This window comes from Exophiala spinifera (assembly GCF_000836115.1).
Source record: "Exophiala spinifera strain CBS 89968 unplaced genomic scaffold supercont1.12, whole genome shotgun sequence".
In the NCBI taxonomy this organism is placed as follows: domain Eukaryota; kingdom Fungi; phylum Ascomycota; class Eurotiomycetes; order Chaetothyriales; family Herpotrichiellaceae; genus Exophiala; species Exophiala spinifera.
The window spans coordinates 70026-84041 of NW_015622524.1; the positions used below are offsets into that span (position 1 = coordinate 70026).

Below are 14016 nucleotides of genomic sequence, written 5' to 3' on the forward strand. Positions count from 1 at the left end.
CTATCGATCCGAGAGCCTTGAGCTGAAGATAATTCCACGACATGCACAAGCATCTTCAATTTCCCTTAATTCAGGGACCTTGGATGTGTGGCTGCGCTCCCAGATAACATCCAAGGTCCTGAGGGCGGGCAAGAGCTGTTGATTTGTGACGTATTGAAGGAGTGCCGAGCGAAGGGTCTCAGTTCTTCCACGCTGCGCCATGACCAAGACCAAGCACTTTAAAGGCTTTGGAAAGAGGGCCATCCGTGCTGGAGGGTTACGAGTATCTGCCAATTTTACAGCCTCTGTGGCCGGTAATGTGAGCTTGGTCAGGTGTTGATATCCGGTGAAATCGACGGGCTGAGCAGGTGTAGAGGTGGTCCAGGTATCTATGGTCAATACCTCCAGGGTCTGTCGACAGTGATAGAGTCCTGCGCTGATCCCCTGTGCCACTGCTTTGGCGTGATACCACGGTACTCCAGGAGTCATTCCTAAAATGGGCTGCAATTCGAACTGGCGTAACTCTTGGCAGCAGCGAAGCAATGACACGACCTCAGCCTCATCCATGTAAGGACGAAAGAGCCCGAGGTAACGAAGGGGTGAAGTTATATCCCCGACCATGTTTGGAAGAGAGGACCCACGCAGACTCCAAGATCTGAAGATTTCCAAGGAGGGCAGCCGAAGAATAGACTTCACGTCCACGCCAGCGTCCTCGTTGGCGAAAAGGCTTAGACTGACCAAATTGGTGAATGGGAGCTCTCCCTTGGCCTCGACGCTGGACCATTTTATCATTCTGTTCAGGTACTGTGCTGATCTTCCTAGCTGCAATTCGACTTCGGTGAGACCATGCAGTCGAGAAAGGATTCCTGAAACCCAGATAGCCCCTTGGTTGGATTGAAGGTCTTCGACCACTCCTGGAATAACTGAATGCCATCTCCTCAGGGGTGGTAAGAAATACTTCTGAATCTCTTCTTGAGTGAATATCGTGGTCTTAAATGTTGGTTTCGTGCCGGGGTCGGAGATGTCATGGATATCAATATGCCTTTCCCCAGCCCCTGCTTCAAAATATCGAACCAATGATGCTAGCTCAGGATGTTGTGAGAGAGTCCGAGCAAAGCATATTGTGGCTCTTGGAGAAGACAAAAAGACCGCTTTATAAATCAGTTCCCGCGTGACAAAGTGAAGACGTTTTGCTGTCAGTGACATTGCAAATAAATCTCCACAGGAGTCGCTCGTTCCATAAGGCTTGATTGATAGATACTGGGCCATCAGGAACAAAAGTTCGTCTGGGAGATCATATATATGCGCCATTGAACCTATGAACTACAATTCTGCATCAGAGCAAGGCTGAAAATATGAAAAGATAATTCTAAAGCTGCTTACAGTAATGTCTTACCAGCGAGCCATGTGATAACCTTGGATGAAGACATTTGCCAGGAACATCCCTTTTTAAGGCCTACACTTACAAGTGCATACTGTACCTGCAAGTGCATACATGAACAAAGAGAAGTAAGCGGGTCTTCTACACTGCATTCCTGACACTTTACCGCACCGGGCTATACTGTAGCACTTCTGAGCGGATATGGAAGTGACCGTCTTCTAAAATGTATTGTACCGAAGCAATTTTAACTCCGCGCAGAGAGTGGCAAGGCTACCATGCAGAGTCGAACTGCAGACCGCCCATGGAATTTTCAAGAGACAATATATCACTCTTGCTCTATGTTGGGCCACCTCAAATGGTACCATTGTCCCTCAATGAGCGGTTCTTATTGTGTCCTGTTCTTTTAGCTGTCAGAAAATGTCTCCCTGTGAGTCGACTCTGGCCTTACCGCCCCAACGTTCAGTTTCGCTGTCATCACTGTGCCACGCCATCGAGTTGACGGATTCTACGTCCCCTGACCACGAAGTTTGTCGGGAGATTATCTTGATCCAAACAAAGAGACATGTTGCACTGGTGAGTGTGAAGACAAGGATGGCTAAACAATTCAATAGCGACCGCATATCGACTGGAGTTTGCATCTCTCGGAGAACCAGAAGTACTATGGTTGAGACAGACATGACAGAGATATGCTCCGAGTTATATTTACTTTATATTGACCTTATTACAGTAGACCCCTCTCCCCGGTTCTGCTGAACTGTAGTGTATTTGTGGAGAGAAAAACTGGACAGCAATAATACACTCCCTCTCAATAGGTCTGGACATTCGCGAGAACCATGGCTGCTACTGTACTGTAGCGCTTGCAGAACCTCCAGATGAAATATCCCGCATCTATTGATAGAAAGATACGCCCCATACATTATTGTCCTTCGTCCACAGTATTTAAGCAGTGCCCTCGAATCTCAGTCGAGTTACTGTTGCAGGATACATGGAGGACGGCATAATCCACCTAGCCTTCTTCTTTCCAGTTGCGTGGCTCTTAGTGGTAGCGTTGCTGTTGTGTATATCACTGGCTCATAGATCGATGAACAACTCCGCAACCTTTGAGATGGCAAACTGTACAGATTCCAACATACTAAAGACGGCCCCAAAAGGCAATGACTACACTTGCAACGATGGGAGTACAGTTACGCTGTCCACACGACCTAATCTACGCAGCCGTCTCATCGAGGTTCTACTCCAGCGGTCCAAACACGAGACACGCACCAGTCTTGCTGGACAACCACTTATCATTGGAAACGACATGGATCAACAGGAGCACCAGAGGTCGCCGACAGAGAAATCACGACCAAAAGGTCAGTGGGAAAAGTTTCAAGTCGAATACATCAAACGTTCCAAATACGATCTGGATCGTCAGGAAGTGCTCTATGAAATCAAATGGTTGGGTTATCGAGATGCCGAAAACACCTGGGAACCGAGAGAAAATCTTCTCCCGTAAGGATCCTCGAAAGACTCTATAAACAAAGTATACTTAGGCTGACAAACAACAGTGACTGCTTGATTAACCTGTTTGTCCATCATTACCTCATCGGATCGACGCCGCTTCCATTTCACAAGCCTCCTCGATACACAACTCGACAGCCTCCGACGCAACCTACCAACGAGCCCAGCGGCTTGGTGGAAAGAATTATCAATAATGACAACTTCTCCCTCCATGTCGATTGGATGAGCCAGGTCCTTCAAACGGACTGGGAGCAAGAGGTGGTAGAAGTAGAAGATCTACACTTCTCAAGTTCTGGAGAACCTGTAGCTGTCGCGAATACGAGCAATGGGCAGAGACATATCTTGACCACCGAATGGCTGGCGCTTCACTGTCCGCTGAAAATGTTGAGGTTTTACGAGACGAATGGGACCTTCTAACGTCTCAACACACCGCCCTAAGGGTGAAGTTTTCAGCTGCACTGCAAATTCGTGTCTGGCTCTAGGTAAATGGTTGCAGGCTTGGCAGCATTTGCAAAGTCTTCTTTAGAATTCAATACCTTGTCTTGTTCGCAATGTGAATCACATTCCCTCTTTATGTACAGGAGCATGTGATCTGCCTCCGAATATGCAGAAGTTGAAAAGAGATCTATCGTGCAGTAATTATGGTGCGATGTCCAACTTGACGAGACCCTAAAAAATATCTGCAATCTCAAAGCCAAACTCCAAGCAAGTCTCAAAAGTGTTTTCTAATCATCCCTGCTGATGTCCTTGTCCATTGTCTGTCAGTGTTGGAAATTTTGGGAATGATGTGTCTATAGACACATCAACAAATTGGTGGTGAAATTTCTCGTTCATAAATTGGTTAGCTTCAGATAAAACTGCGTCGAAGGCACTCCTCCGCTGGGTGAGAGCTGTCAGGAAGGCTCTCCGTCCGGGTTCACCGAATTGATATCTGTTACGGAGCGATCAGCTCAGAGGTCTTTCTGGGATTTCGTAAAACCCTGTACAGTACGTCAAAATGGCAACGCCTTACCGGGAGTCTGGCTCGCAGGAAGGGGCCAGAAGTAACATGCCAGGTCCAAAGCCTTCGATCAACTTGGACCAAAATCCCCCGATGGCACGCCATTTTTCGACTCTGCGCCTCATGCTTCGCGGGGACACACCCTTAAATCTTGAATCAGAGAGATGAAGGTCGACAAGACAATCCTTGACCACTGTAGACGCACCCTTGCCTCGGCTCATCACCAGGGACTGTGACCTGTTACGTCGTCGATACCACTCCCGCATCCAGGCCAAGAAGGGAGAGTCGGCGCCTTTCCGGGTATCGTTGGAGGCGGCCACGTAAAGCTGATAGTAATGTGCAAAGTCTATTCGATTCTTCAAGCTTCGGACTTCGCCTCTCAGGGAGTTCGTTTCCAGTTGACGACCTTGTTGAAGGATAAAGTTGACGAAGCTTGGTACGTCGGGGCTTTGGGACATGCCAATCGGTGCGGTCGTGTCCGTATCCGATAAAAGCTGTGAAGAAGTAATATCTTCCCACTCTTCTCTCAATGTAGAGATGAGCGCACCCCGATCATTCGTCCCAAACCGCTCAGCCAACCCTTCAGGAGTGTGCTCCATCTTCGCCGTCTTTTGTGGTGAGTGAAAGGTTCGATTGGTACATGTTCTTTTCCTTCCATTCGCGGAACGTGTGCCGAGCTCCTCCTCTTCCTCGACCCCGCCGTCGTCCGGATCATTGATCTCTTCCCTCAGGAACGGTCTTCCTGCTCGTTGTCCGCGCTCCTGATCTTCTGGTTGTTGCACGTTACAGGCGGCATTCCGAGGTGACCGACCAGGTGGTTCTACTCCCGTTGAACACACGCGCCCGGCATTTGGTTCAGCCAACATGGGGCTGCCACTGGAATGGCAGTGTGCGTGCGATTCATATGCTTCGCCAGCCGCGTCACTGGTTCCAATCGTGAGAGGAACCGTGCCATTTCTAGTATCAGGGGAACCTGGATTGTCCGTGATCGAGGGTGTCAACACCTGGATGCTTCTCCGACACGCTTGAAATATATGAGCATTTTCTCGTGGTGCTGAGCCTCCGCCTGTTTCCAAGGGTCCTTGGTTATTGTCTCGTTTCAGCGAAACTTTTTCTGACTGGTGCAGTCTTGACCATATGAGATCTTCCCGCAATGGAGGATCAATTCCGTCCATGGAGTCTGTGGATGGCCGGGTCAAAGGTGATCCTGCAGGTAAAAGATGCGACCCGGCTGAAGTCGAGACGATCTCCTTCTGTAGCTTGCTCAGTGAAAATGTTTTCAGATGATGCTTTGCATACCAATCTCTGGGCAATGACATTACTTCAGATGATGAAGGTAGCTGGGATGAGCTCACCTTCGGGGCTTGACAGATGCCGGGGCCTCTGTGTCGCGGCAGGAAAACCTGGGGACTATGGGATCGTAGCCAGGATATAGCGTCTTCTAGGGTAGCAGCCACTCTGTCGACAATATCTGTCGGCGGCTCGGTGAGAGACTCCATGCATGCTTGCTCGAACGAATGCCACAGCTCTTTCAAGCTATCAGTGGTTGCATTTGAATTGATGGAAGATTCCATATCGGCTCCTGGCAAGGAACTTCAGCCAAAATGTTTTCGGTTTCGTGTGCGAGTCCCAACAATCGAAGGGCAGTGACTGACTTCCAGGAGACCGGGAGTTCGGGAAAGCCGCATTATAGACAAAAGAATGGAGGCACAGGCACATTGAGCCCGTTATCTACGTGGGCTGTTCGATTGTCAATTCCAGAAAACACCACGTTCTCTGTCAATTGTGACCCAGCTTCTGAAACTGGGTGGCATTAACCCCTTCGCTAGAGAATAGTGCGACATTGTCTTGTCATTTTGGCAGTACAACATCACTGGATGCTGCTTGGAGGTGTTTCGAGTCCTTTCGGTCCGTAACTATGGCTGTGCCAACGCTAACTACGCAGACTAAGGCGAAGGTCTCAGTCAATACCCTACTCTTCCTGCTCGTGTCGCACCGGATTCCAGTTTTGGAAATCAATGTGTGAATGATATCACCTTTTGAAAACAAATACTGTGACATTGAGTCCAACCGTTTGGCTTCGTCAGGCACTTTGAGTATGGATGAGCAAGACTGTGGAAAAGGAGAAATTTCGTTTTCGCGCCATCTCTTCATAGTAATTGAGTAATTAGAAGCTACTGAAAATGTCCTTGTCGCGTCGCTCTCCCTTCTCCCTCGCTGGCATCATGGAAACCTAAGCTCAGTGCAGTAGAGTACAGTAGAGTAAGAAATGGATGAGCGAGGGGATCGATTTGAAGTTATATCCCGTCAGGCACGGCGGAAAGGGTTGAAAGATTACGCTTGGATATCGAAACACGCTACAGCCTGTCCCTGTCCTTGTCCTGGCACTATAGGTACTTGCCAGACCGGGAACAGTCACAGATAGGGTGAGAGTATGAGGGAGGCAGAGGGGAAGAGAGAGTGTGTGAGAGAGAGGGAGGGAGGGAGGGAGGGAGAGAGAGAGATGGTGAGAGAGGGAAGAGAGGGGAGAGGATGAGAGGGAGTGAGAGGGTGAGGGAATAGGCAGCGATGAGAAATGGAAGAAAAATCGACAATTTCGGAACACAATAGGTGGAACCCAAAATTGTCGATTTTTCTTCGATTTCTCAACGCTGTGAGATTCTGATGGCCATCTCAGTCCCGTCGGAGGGAGTTCATCCTCTGTCGCTCTAAGAGAGTAACCCACGAGGACGGTGCACAGGATAGGAGTATTGAGAAGTTACAGTGCTGAGCCTCGGAAGCCTTCTTTCGACGCTAAAATTAAGGCATGTTGATTGATCCTCTTCGGTAGCGGGCCCGTGTTGCCAACTCGGTCATTCCGCAGTTAGCTCAATATGGGAGTGCAATCTCGAATGGGAAAAGTCAACTCTCCGAGAGGCGATTCCGCGTCCATAAGTTACCAGGAACTGACAATGTTTCTGCTTGTCGTGCGGAGCACGATTTTGCAGCATGGACACTCGTCATTCATCTCGTCCAACTTGAGCTTTCGAGACTTTACGACGACGATATAGATCACTCTCCTGAATACGCAGTTCCATTTTCGTGTAGATAAACAAGACAATAGTTATGTTCAGTTATTGTCAAGAGATGTGAAGACACTTAAGGGGGAGAGGCAGGAGGAGGAAAGACGAAGAGGATTGCTCCGAGGGACAGGACGAAGTGGTAGATGAGAGAGCAAGTATGGAGGGAGAGTGGGAGAGTGGGTATGGGAGGGAGGGAGAGTGGGAGAGTGGGTATGGGAGGGAGGGAGAGAGGGAAGAGAGGGTATGGGAGGGAAGAGAGGGAAGAGAGGGAAGAGAGGGAAGAGAGGTAAGAGAGGTAAGAGAGGTAAGAGAGGTAAGAGAGGTAAGAGAGGTAAGAGAGGTAAGAGAGGTAAGAGAGGTAAGAGAGGTAAGAGAGGGTATGGGAGGGAAGAGAGGGTATGGGAGGGAAGAGAGGGAGTTGAGGAGAGAGAGGGAAGCGAGGAGAGAGAGGGAAGCGAGGAAGAGGGGGGGAGAAGGAGAGAGGGTGGGAGAAGGAGAGAGGGTGGGAGAAGGAGAGAGGGTGGGAGAAGGGCAAGAGTGCTGAGATGATTCTGATTGGATTGCATTTCATGCCTGCTGGAGTGCAATAAATAAAATGTCGATTTTTTTACATTTTTGCCGTTTTGGGGTGCTGAGGCGTTCTTGAACTGTGACTGTCGCCTTTTGTCGCTTTCTGAGCGGCACTCATCCAAGGGCCTAGTGAGACACTTGAAAATGTGCAGGATGACAGGTAAAAACAGTAGCACAGTGATACTTAATTTTGCGGCGTTATTTCGACCCTGGAACCAAGAAGTTCGGCTGCTGATCCTATTTGGGAGCGAGTAAAGAACTTTGCCTCAGTTGGTCCTCTTGCTTGAGAGCAAGGATCAACGGAAAATGAGACATCGTCGATTCGGCGTCTGGTTTGCACCAGAAACTAGCCACCTCAGGGCGTTTCGGCTTGAGCAACCGCAGTAGGATTGTGCAGCTTTGGTATGCCTATCGTCCAGACTCGTTCAGCTGCGTCATTTGGAGATTTTGTAACAGCAATAATGCTCATTTTCTTGGTTACGTAGCGTGAGTTCTCGCGTAGACCAACAGAAGCCATATTCAGTGATTGTGAAGTGATGAGAAGGAAGGGGGAAGGGAGGAGAAGGGAGACATGGCAGGCAGGAAGAAAGGGAGGGTAGAGGCAGGCAGGAAGAAAGGAAGGGTAGAGGCAGGCAGGAAGAAAGGAAGGGTAGAGGCAGGCAGGAAGAAAGGAAGGGTAGAGGCAGGCAGGAAGAAAGGAAAGCTAAGGGTAGGCAGGAAAAAAGGAAGGGTAGAAGAAAGGAGAAAGAGTAGAGGGAGGCAGGAAGGGTAGAAGATGGGAAGAAAGGGAAGAGGGGTGTGATCAGAGAGAGGGCCAGGGTGAAAATGGTAGATGGAGTGGAGCCCACAAGCACTGACCATCTCTGACTCGGGACTATCACATGCTCTCGTTCTCACTCTCCTTGAAGTTTGCACCAACAAGGAATAATCATTAGCAATCATTGATCAGCCAAGAGCTAAGATGTCTGGATAATGCCCTGTCTTGATCTGGATGCCAAATACTGTGGCAGCCAGCCATTGTCGCTTTTTTAGCGGCACGCGTGACTGGCGAAGCAGTGGTGCTGGGTTCGGTGTCGTTGTTCTGATGGGGCAAGGACTGAGGACAGGCTGACAGGTCATCTTCGAAAGCGAGGCATTTTGCAGTCCTCTTGGTGTAGGGCTCATCTGGACAGCAGGGTTCGGCTCAAGGGGGCGTCTCCCCGAAGGAGACTCATAATCCAAAATGCACAAGGATCTAGCCGTCGCAGGGTGATTTCTGCTCCTCAAACGGGGTAGGATTGGAAGATTTGGCATACTTATCACTCATCTTGTCCAGCCGTGTCTTTCGGGACTGGGTAGAGCAACATGGCCATATCTGATCACTTCGCTAGAGTCATGTACTGTGGACGAACACAAGTGGAAACGAGTTAGGGAAAACCAGGCCAGTGTGAGAGTAGGAGAGAAGGAGGGAGGGAGAAAGGAAGAGTAGGCTGAGGGAAGGGGACAGGAGAGGAAAGGATGAGATGATGGGTGGAGCGGAGCCCTGGCCTCTCGCACCGACCAGCTTTCGTTCCCTTCGTCCTCTGACATGTGCTCAAAAGTACTCTACTCGTCCACACGACAAGTCTGGCTCTTCTCGGCGTCAGCATGGTCCCCCAAGAACCTCCTCCCTCTCGACCTCGCCTTCACTCACCCATGCGCCTCTGCCATAGTGTACCTACCTAGTACGGGACTGCCGTCACACAAGCGCTTGGGGGAACACGCTCCCCTCTTACAACCAGGCAGAAGCTGGTACATTGGCCTGCCATATTCCAGCCTTGTACGCCGAATCTGTCTGAGTCAGTGTCTCTTCGTCGTAGTTTGACATGGAGAATCTGGTAAAGATTCGTCTGACATTAGCCGGTAGAGCGTCGATACGCCGATGATGCACCAGCTATGACAGTAGTGCCACGGCGTTTTTTGTAAAGCGGATTGACTCTGGAACGAATGAGACCCCCCTCCGAGGCGCAGGCAGCATCGATGCTGTCACACCAGCAAGGATAATTCCTGGTTCATGGCGGTTGGCGACGTCCATGTCAAATGCAGTCCATTCCTACTGTTGTAAGAGCTCAGTGACTCGATCTGGAATCGTGATGTGCGTGCAGGTCTCGAAGAATGCCTGCGGAGCTCCTCAAATCCACAAAATCCCGGGTACCGACAATCTCGAGTCGAACAGGCAATAATACCCCATGACAGTATTCATGCATCGATGATATGTTTGCCGGCGCTTATTGAAATGCTTTCTTGGTAGACTACGAAGTAGATTATCCCCGAGTTACATCTTGTTGAGCTTGGTAGTGGCAGAGGTAGTGGCTCTGCTCTTCGTCTCGGTAGCGACTGAGCATCAAATAGGCATGTATAGATAGGACATTGGTGGCGTTTTCCACATCTCAACACCTTCATCTGCGTCACTGTCAACGAACTCAACCCTGTTAGCAAGCGCACATTCTCTTGTGTGGCCATTGCCCACCAGTCTGCACCGCACCGTCCAGGCGATCGGGCTTTATCTCTTGTTCTCTCTCTGGGTGTATGAGCGGATAATGTCGAGGAGTCTTGTGGAAAAGGCATCAGATAGAGAAGGAGGAGCGACTTTAAACGGGAAAAGAACGACGCGTTGCAGCGGCCAGGGTCGTCGTACAGAGGATACAAGCGAGGATGAGAAGAAGTAGGCAACGTGGGAACCGCAAGGGTTCGAGGGCCGAAAACGTTGAGGCGCCTGGAGACAAGTTTGACGTGGTCGCAGTTTGCTGTTCTCGATGAGGGAGGTGACTCTCGAGGGCAAAAGCCATCAAAGAGAAGACGGGTCGGAATCAGTGACGATGAAATTTGCTGGCCACTTATCAGCGGTATTGACGGGATCTAGTGCGTTCAACAGAGGAAGGCGTTTCGTTTCATGCCCATACTCCAATCGGCGAAATAGACAGATAGATTCAAACAGTGAGAGTCTCAATGGATGGAACGATTATCGGTCTCTTCACTTCTTTACGCCCTCCAGAAAGCACACTTTGGGTTCCAAGCGGTAGAAGTGGGAAAAAAGGGGAGGGCGACAGGACTCGTTAGGAAGGATTTGTCAATATGACCGCGGGGGGTCGATATCGTAGACAAAATGCGTGGTCCAAAAATAGCACGTACACACGTCATCGGCCAGTCTTCAGCCCTTTCAAGGAAGGCTCTCGAAAGCGAAATACCTATTCACTTGAAGTCGGTTGGACGTAGTTCAAAAATTGTGTCGCGATGCGCATACGAACCGATGAGAGCAAGTGATTGACGGCGCAGCCAGTCCTTGGCCTGGATGAATAAGCGCCCAGCATGTGACACCAAACCTAGCCTACTTGATTGGATGACAGTGCTACTCGCCTCAGCCTGCGCTCTTTCCCTGAACCAACGGGCCCGAAGGCTTCGACTCCTCAAGAGACCGACATGGCACTGTATTGATCAATGTGAGAGCGCTTGCTCTCCTCTGTAACAAATGATATCGCCCGATAAAGAAGCCACGAACGTGCAGAGTCACGAACAGGCCAATCTGCACGGTAAGAGCCTCGAACGACGGGAACGCAGGATCAATGGATCACTGACGCTTTCTAGACAAACGGTACGCCGTGCAGAGCGACGACGGCGAACGTCCTCACAAGATCCGCCGCTTATCTGACCTTCAACACGCCTCTCCGGCTTCCCTGGTGGAAGACCTCAATCCTGAAATTCCTTCCTCGAAGCTGCACCGTCAGCTTCCATCTCCGTCTGCCACAAAAACCGACGACGTGAGTGGATGCAATGCACGTCTCTACAGGAAGAAAGATGCTGACAAGGCGACGCAGTTGCATCGCGAATCGTCTCCTGCAGACCCTCTCGTACCAGAACGAAAGACAAGGTCGCCGGATAGGCACACCGTGCTCCCATCCGCAAAGAGAGGCCGCTCGCCTCCAGAACCATCGGACGGCGGTGCTTTTGTGGAGAAGTGGTTATCAAGCATTCCACCTAGCGAGGAATGCGACATCCAAGACGACATGAGTCTGCCACCCTCGAAACGATCTCGGTCCTCAGATTCGTTAAGTCGCCGACTTTCGCAATCTGGTGACGGCACGGAATCCTCGGTTTCGGCAGACAAGAAATACTCGGCCTACAAAGATGTGAACTACCCGGTGGTTTTGGAGACTAAAGGTAGTTTTATGCGCCCATCTGATGCTGGCCTCGTGAAGGAAGACCAGATATTGTGCAAGAAGCTCCTCTACACGCATCAACCGCGTCCCGATCAGTCGTTATTTGATGACCGGTTCGACAAATTCCAGACTCTGATTCGAGGCCGATCCGAAGCTCGAGTCTTCCTCGACCTGCATCCTCTCCTCGTCCCATCGGTTGAAAACCTGTACATCAGTGGGCAAGAGGAATTTCACGGTCTGATTGAAGGTCACAACGACCCCTGGGTCAAAGGGATTTCGTTCTATGGACCCCGACCGCAGCCGGACCGGACGTACGGATTCAAATGGTCCAACTTTACCGAACTTCAGCGCCGGAAGCTCGGCATCGAACCTTGGGAGAAGTCGTACTACACAGCGCGCGAGGACATTTATTTTCCCTTCCTGACCAGCGAGGTGAAGTGTGGAAAACAGGGCCTTGACTTGGCAGATCGACCGAATGCTCATAGCATGACGGTTGCACTCCGGGGAATCGTGGACGTCTTTCGCAAGGCCAATCGTGCTTCGGAGGTGCACAGGAGGGCTTTGGGATATTCCATTTCGCACGACGACCGGAGCGTGCGTATCTATGCTCACTATCCTGAGGTGGAAGGTGACAACACGTCGTACTTTCGCGAGACGATCAAAGAACTCAACATTGGAGACGAAAGGGGCGAACACAGATGGATCAGTCACCAATTTACGCTCAACGTTTGCCAAATTTTCGCCCCGGCTCTGCTCAAGCGACTCACCGCGGTGATCGATGAGCTGCCTGATCCGCTTACAAGGACACTCGAACCGGCCAGCATGGATGAGCTCAGCGTACAAAGCTCGCAGGACGATAGCAGTGCGCCTGAATCTCAGGATGAAGGGTTTCGCAAACCACCGCGAGGGAGGGGCTTGAATGCCGAGTTTCGAACCATGATTCAAAACTTGCAACGGCAGCTGGAGCAGCAACGAAAGGATGCAAAGGATAGGGAAACCTTGTTGGCGGCTCAGCTAGAGCAGCAACGAAAAGACTCTGAGCAACAACGAAAAGACTCTGAGCAACAACGAAAAGAGCTTGTGCAATTGCTCAAACAGCAGAGTGATCAGATCAAAAAGCAAAGTGAACAGATCACAGAGCTTCTTCTGAAGCAGTGATGCGTCTCAAGTCTTTCCAGTCGTCACATCTTCTACTGTTTAACATGGCACCAAGGATTCCCGCCGCCTCTGATGGCCAAACTTCTACTACCACGGCCTGCTTCTGATCTGGTCAAAATGAGAAGTATCAGTCCAGAGTCAAATCCAAGATCACCTCGCCTCAGCTTAAAATATCACTTGACCGACGGGAGGATGACGAGGGTCTCGAAAGGAAGAACAATGCCACCATACATCCGCGACTCGGCGCGTAGAGGTATCTGTTACTGGGGACGCGACCAATTATCGCTTTTACCCTGGCCACCTGAAGTTAGTCTTCTTGGTTCAGCTGCAAGGGCGTAATCAGGCAACCTTTGCACCGTCTCCTCGGATGTCTCAAAGTGACCCCTGTTCTTCGCATTAGGGCTCGAAGGCGCAGCTGGATTGGATACAGTGGACTCCAGAGCCTGACAGGCACATAGCCTCTTGGTCATAATTACACCGAGGTGTGATGGCATCTTCGTGCCGCAGCATGCGTCATTGGGGCTGCTGGTCTACGGATATGTCAGGTACCACACGCTCAGGAGTCGACAATCCCCGGAACCGAACCGTAAAGGCGCCTGACCAGGCTCGTGTAGTAGCTGCGAACCTACTACTTCTAGGGGTATAAGAATGCGCTCTAGCCCTGCTTTAACCTTCGTCCCTCTTTATATGTCTAACTCCTTACTCACACCGCCGTTCTCCAACAAGCGCAAGATGCAGCCTATTCTCGACATCAATCACCTCCTCAACGACGCTGATTTTGAAATTCAGGACGAATACGATTCGGTTTTAGATGGTGCTTTCGACATGAGGAGGAAGTTCTCCTCCCTGTTGATGCAGGCGCGGCAATTGAAGACGATGTTGCTCGCTAAACAGGCTGAACTGGATCGTTGTATCGCTCAGCGTGGACGACAGCGACCAGGCGTTCCGAGTATTGCCGAAAGTACTCGGAAAAAGCTTCGACAGCAAACTCGCAAGTTGCAGCAGTGTATCAACGAGAACAGGCTGCTGCGCATTCAGAATCAAAAAATGAGCAATGATTTGAAAGCTGCGCACAAGGAATTGGAAAAGATTGATCACTTACGGTGCACTATCTGTATGGTGGCTTTTAAAAATACCACGATTCCATGCGGTCACAGTGCCTGCAGGGAATGTTTGGAATTCTGGCTTGGA

General features: G+C 50.3%; 4 protein-coding genes across 4 annotated transcripts; 2 read left to right on the forward strand and 2 right to left on the reverse strand.

Moving 5' to 3' along the window:
- On the reverse strand, positions 1-1185 carry PV08_12026 (uncharacterized protein; the record flags this gene model as incomplete). Its single annotated transcript, XM_016386333.1, has 1 exon — positions 1-1185. One exon carries the CDS (start codon positions 1183-1185, stop codon positions 1-3), a length of 1185 nt encoding a protein of 394 aa, XP_016229958.1.
- A 1280-nt stretch (positions 1186-2465) lies between these two features.
- Positions 2466-3277, forward strand: PV08_12027 (uncharacterized protein; the record flags this gene model as incomplete). Its single annotated transcript, XM_016386334.1, has 2 exons — positions 2466-2851; positions 2908-3277. The coding sequence occupies 2 exons, from the start codon at positions 2466-2468 to the stop codon at positions 3275-3277; spliced, it is 756 nt and encodes a 251-aa protein (XP_016229959.1).
- Positions 3278-3868: 591 nt separating this feature from the next.
- PV08_12028 (uncharacterized protein) lies at positions 3869-5434 on the reverse strand (the record flags this gene model as incomplete). Its single annotated transcript, XM_016386335.1, has 1 exon — positions 3869-5434. The coding sequence occupies one exon, from the start codon at positions 5432-5434 to the stop codon at positions 3869-3871; it is 1566 nt and encodes a 521-aa protein (XP_016229960.1).
- A 5545-nt stretch (positions 5435-10979) lies between these two features.
- On the forward strand, positions 10980-12825 carry PV08_12029 (uncharacterized protein; the record flags this gene model as incomplete). The annotated part of the gene is made up of 3 exons (XM_016386336.1): positions 10980-11040; positions 11096-11268; positions 11326-12825. The coding sequence occupies 3 exons, from the start codon at positions 10980-10982 to the stop codon at positions 12823-12825; spliced, it is 1734 nt and encodes a 577-aa protein (XP_016229961.1).
- Between the last annotated feature and the right edge of the window lie 1191 nt (positions 12826-14016).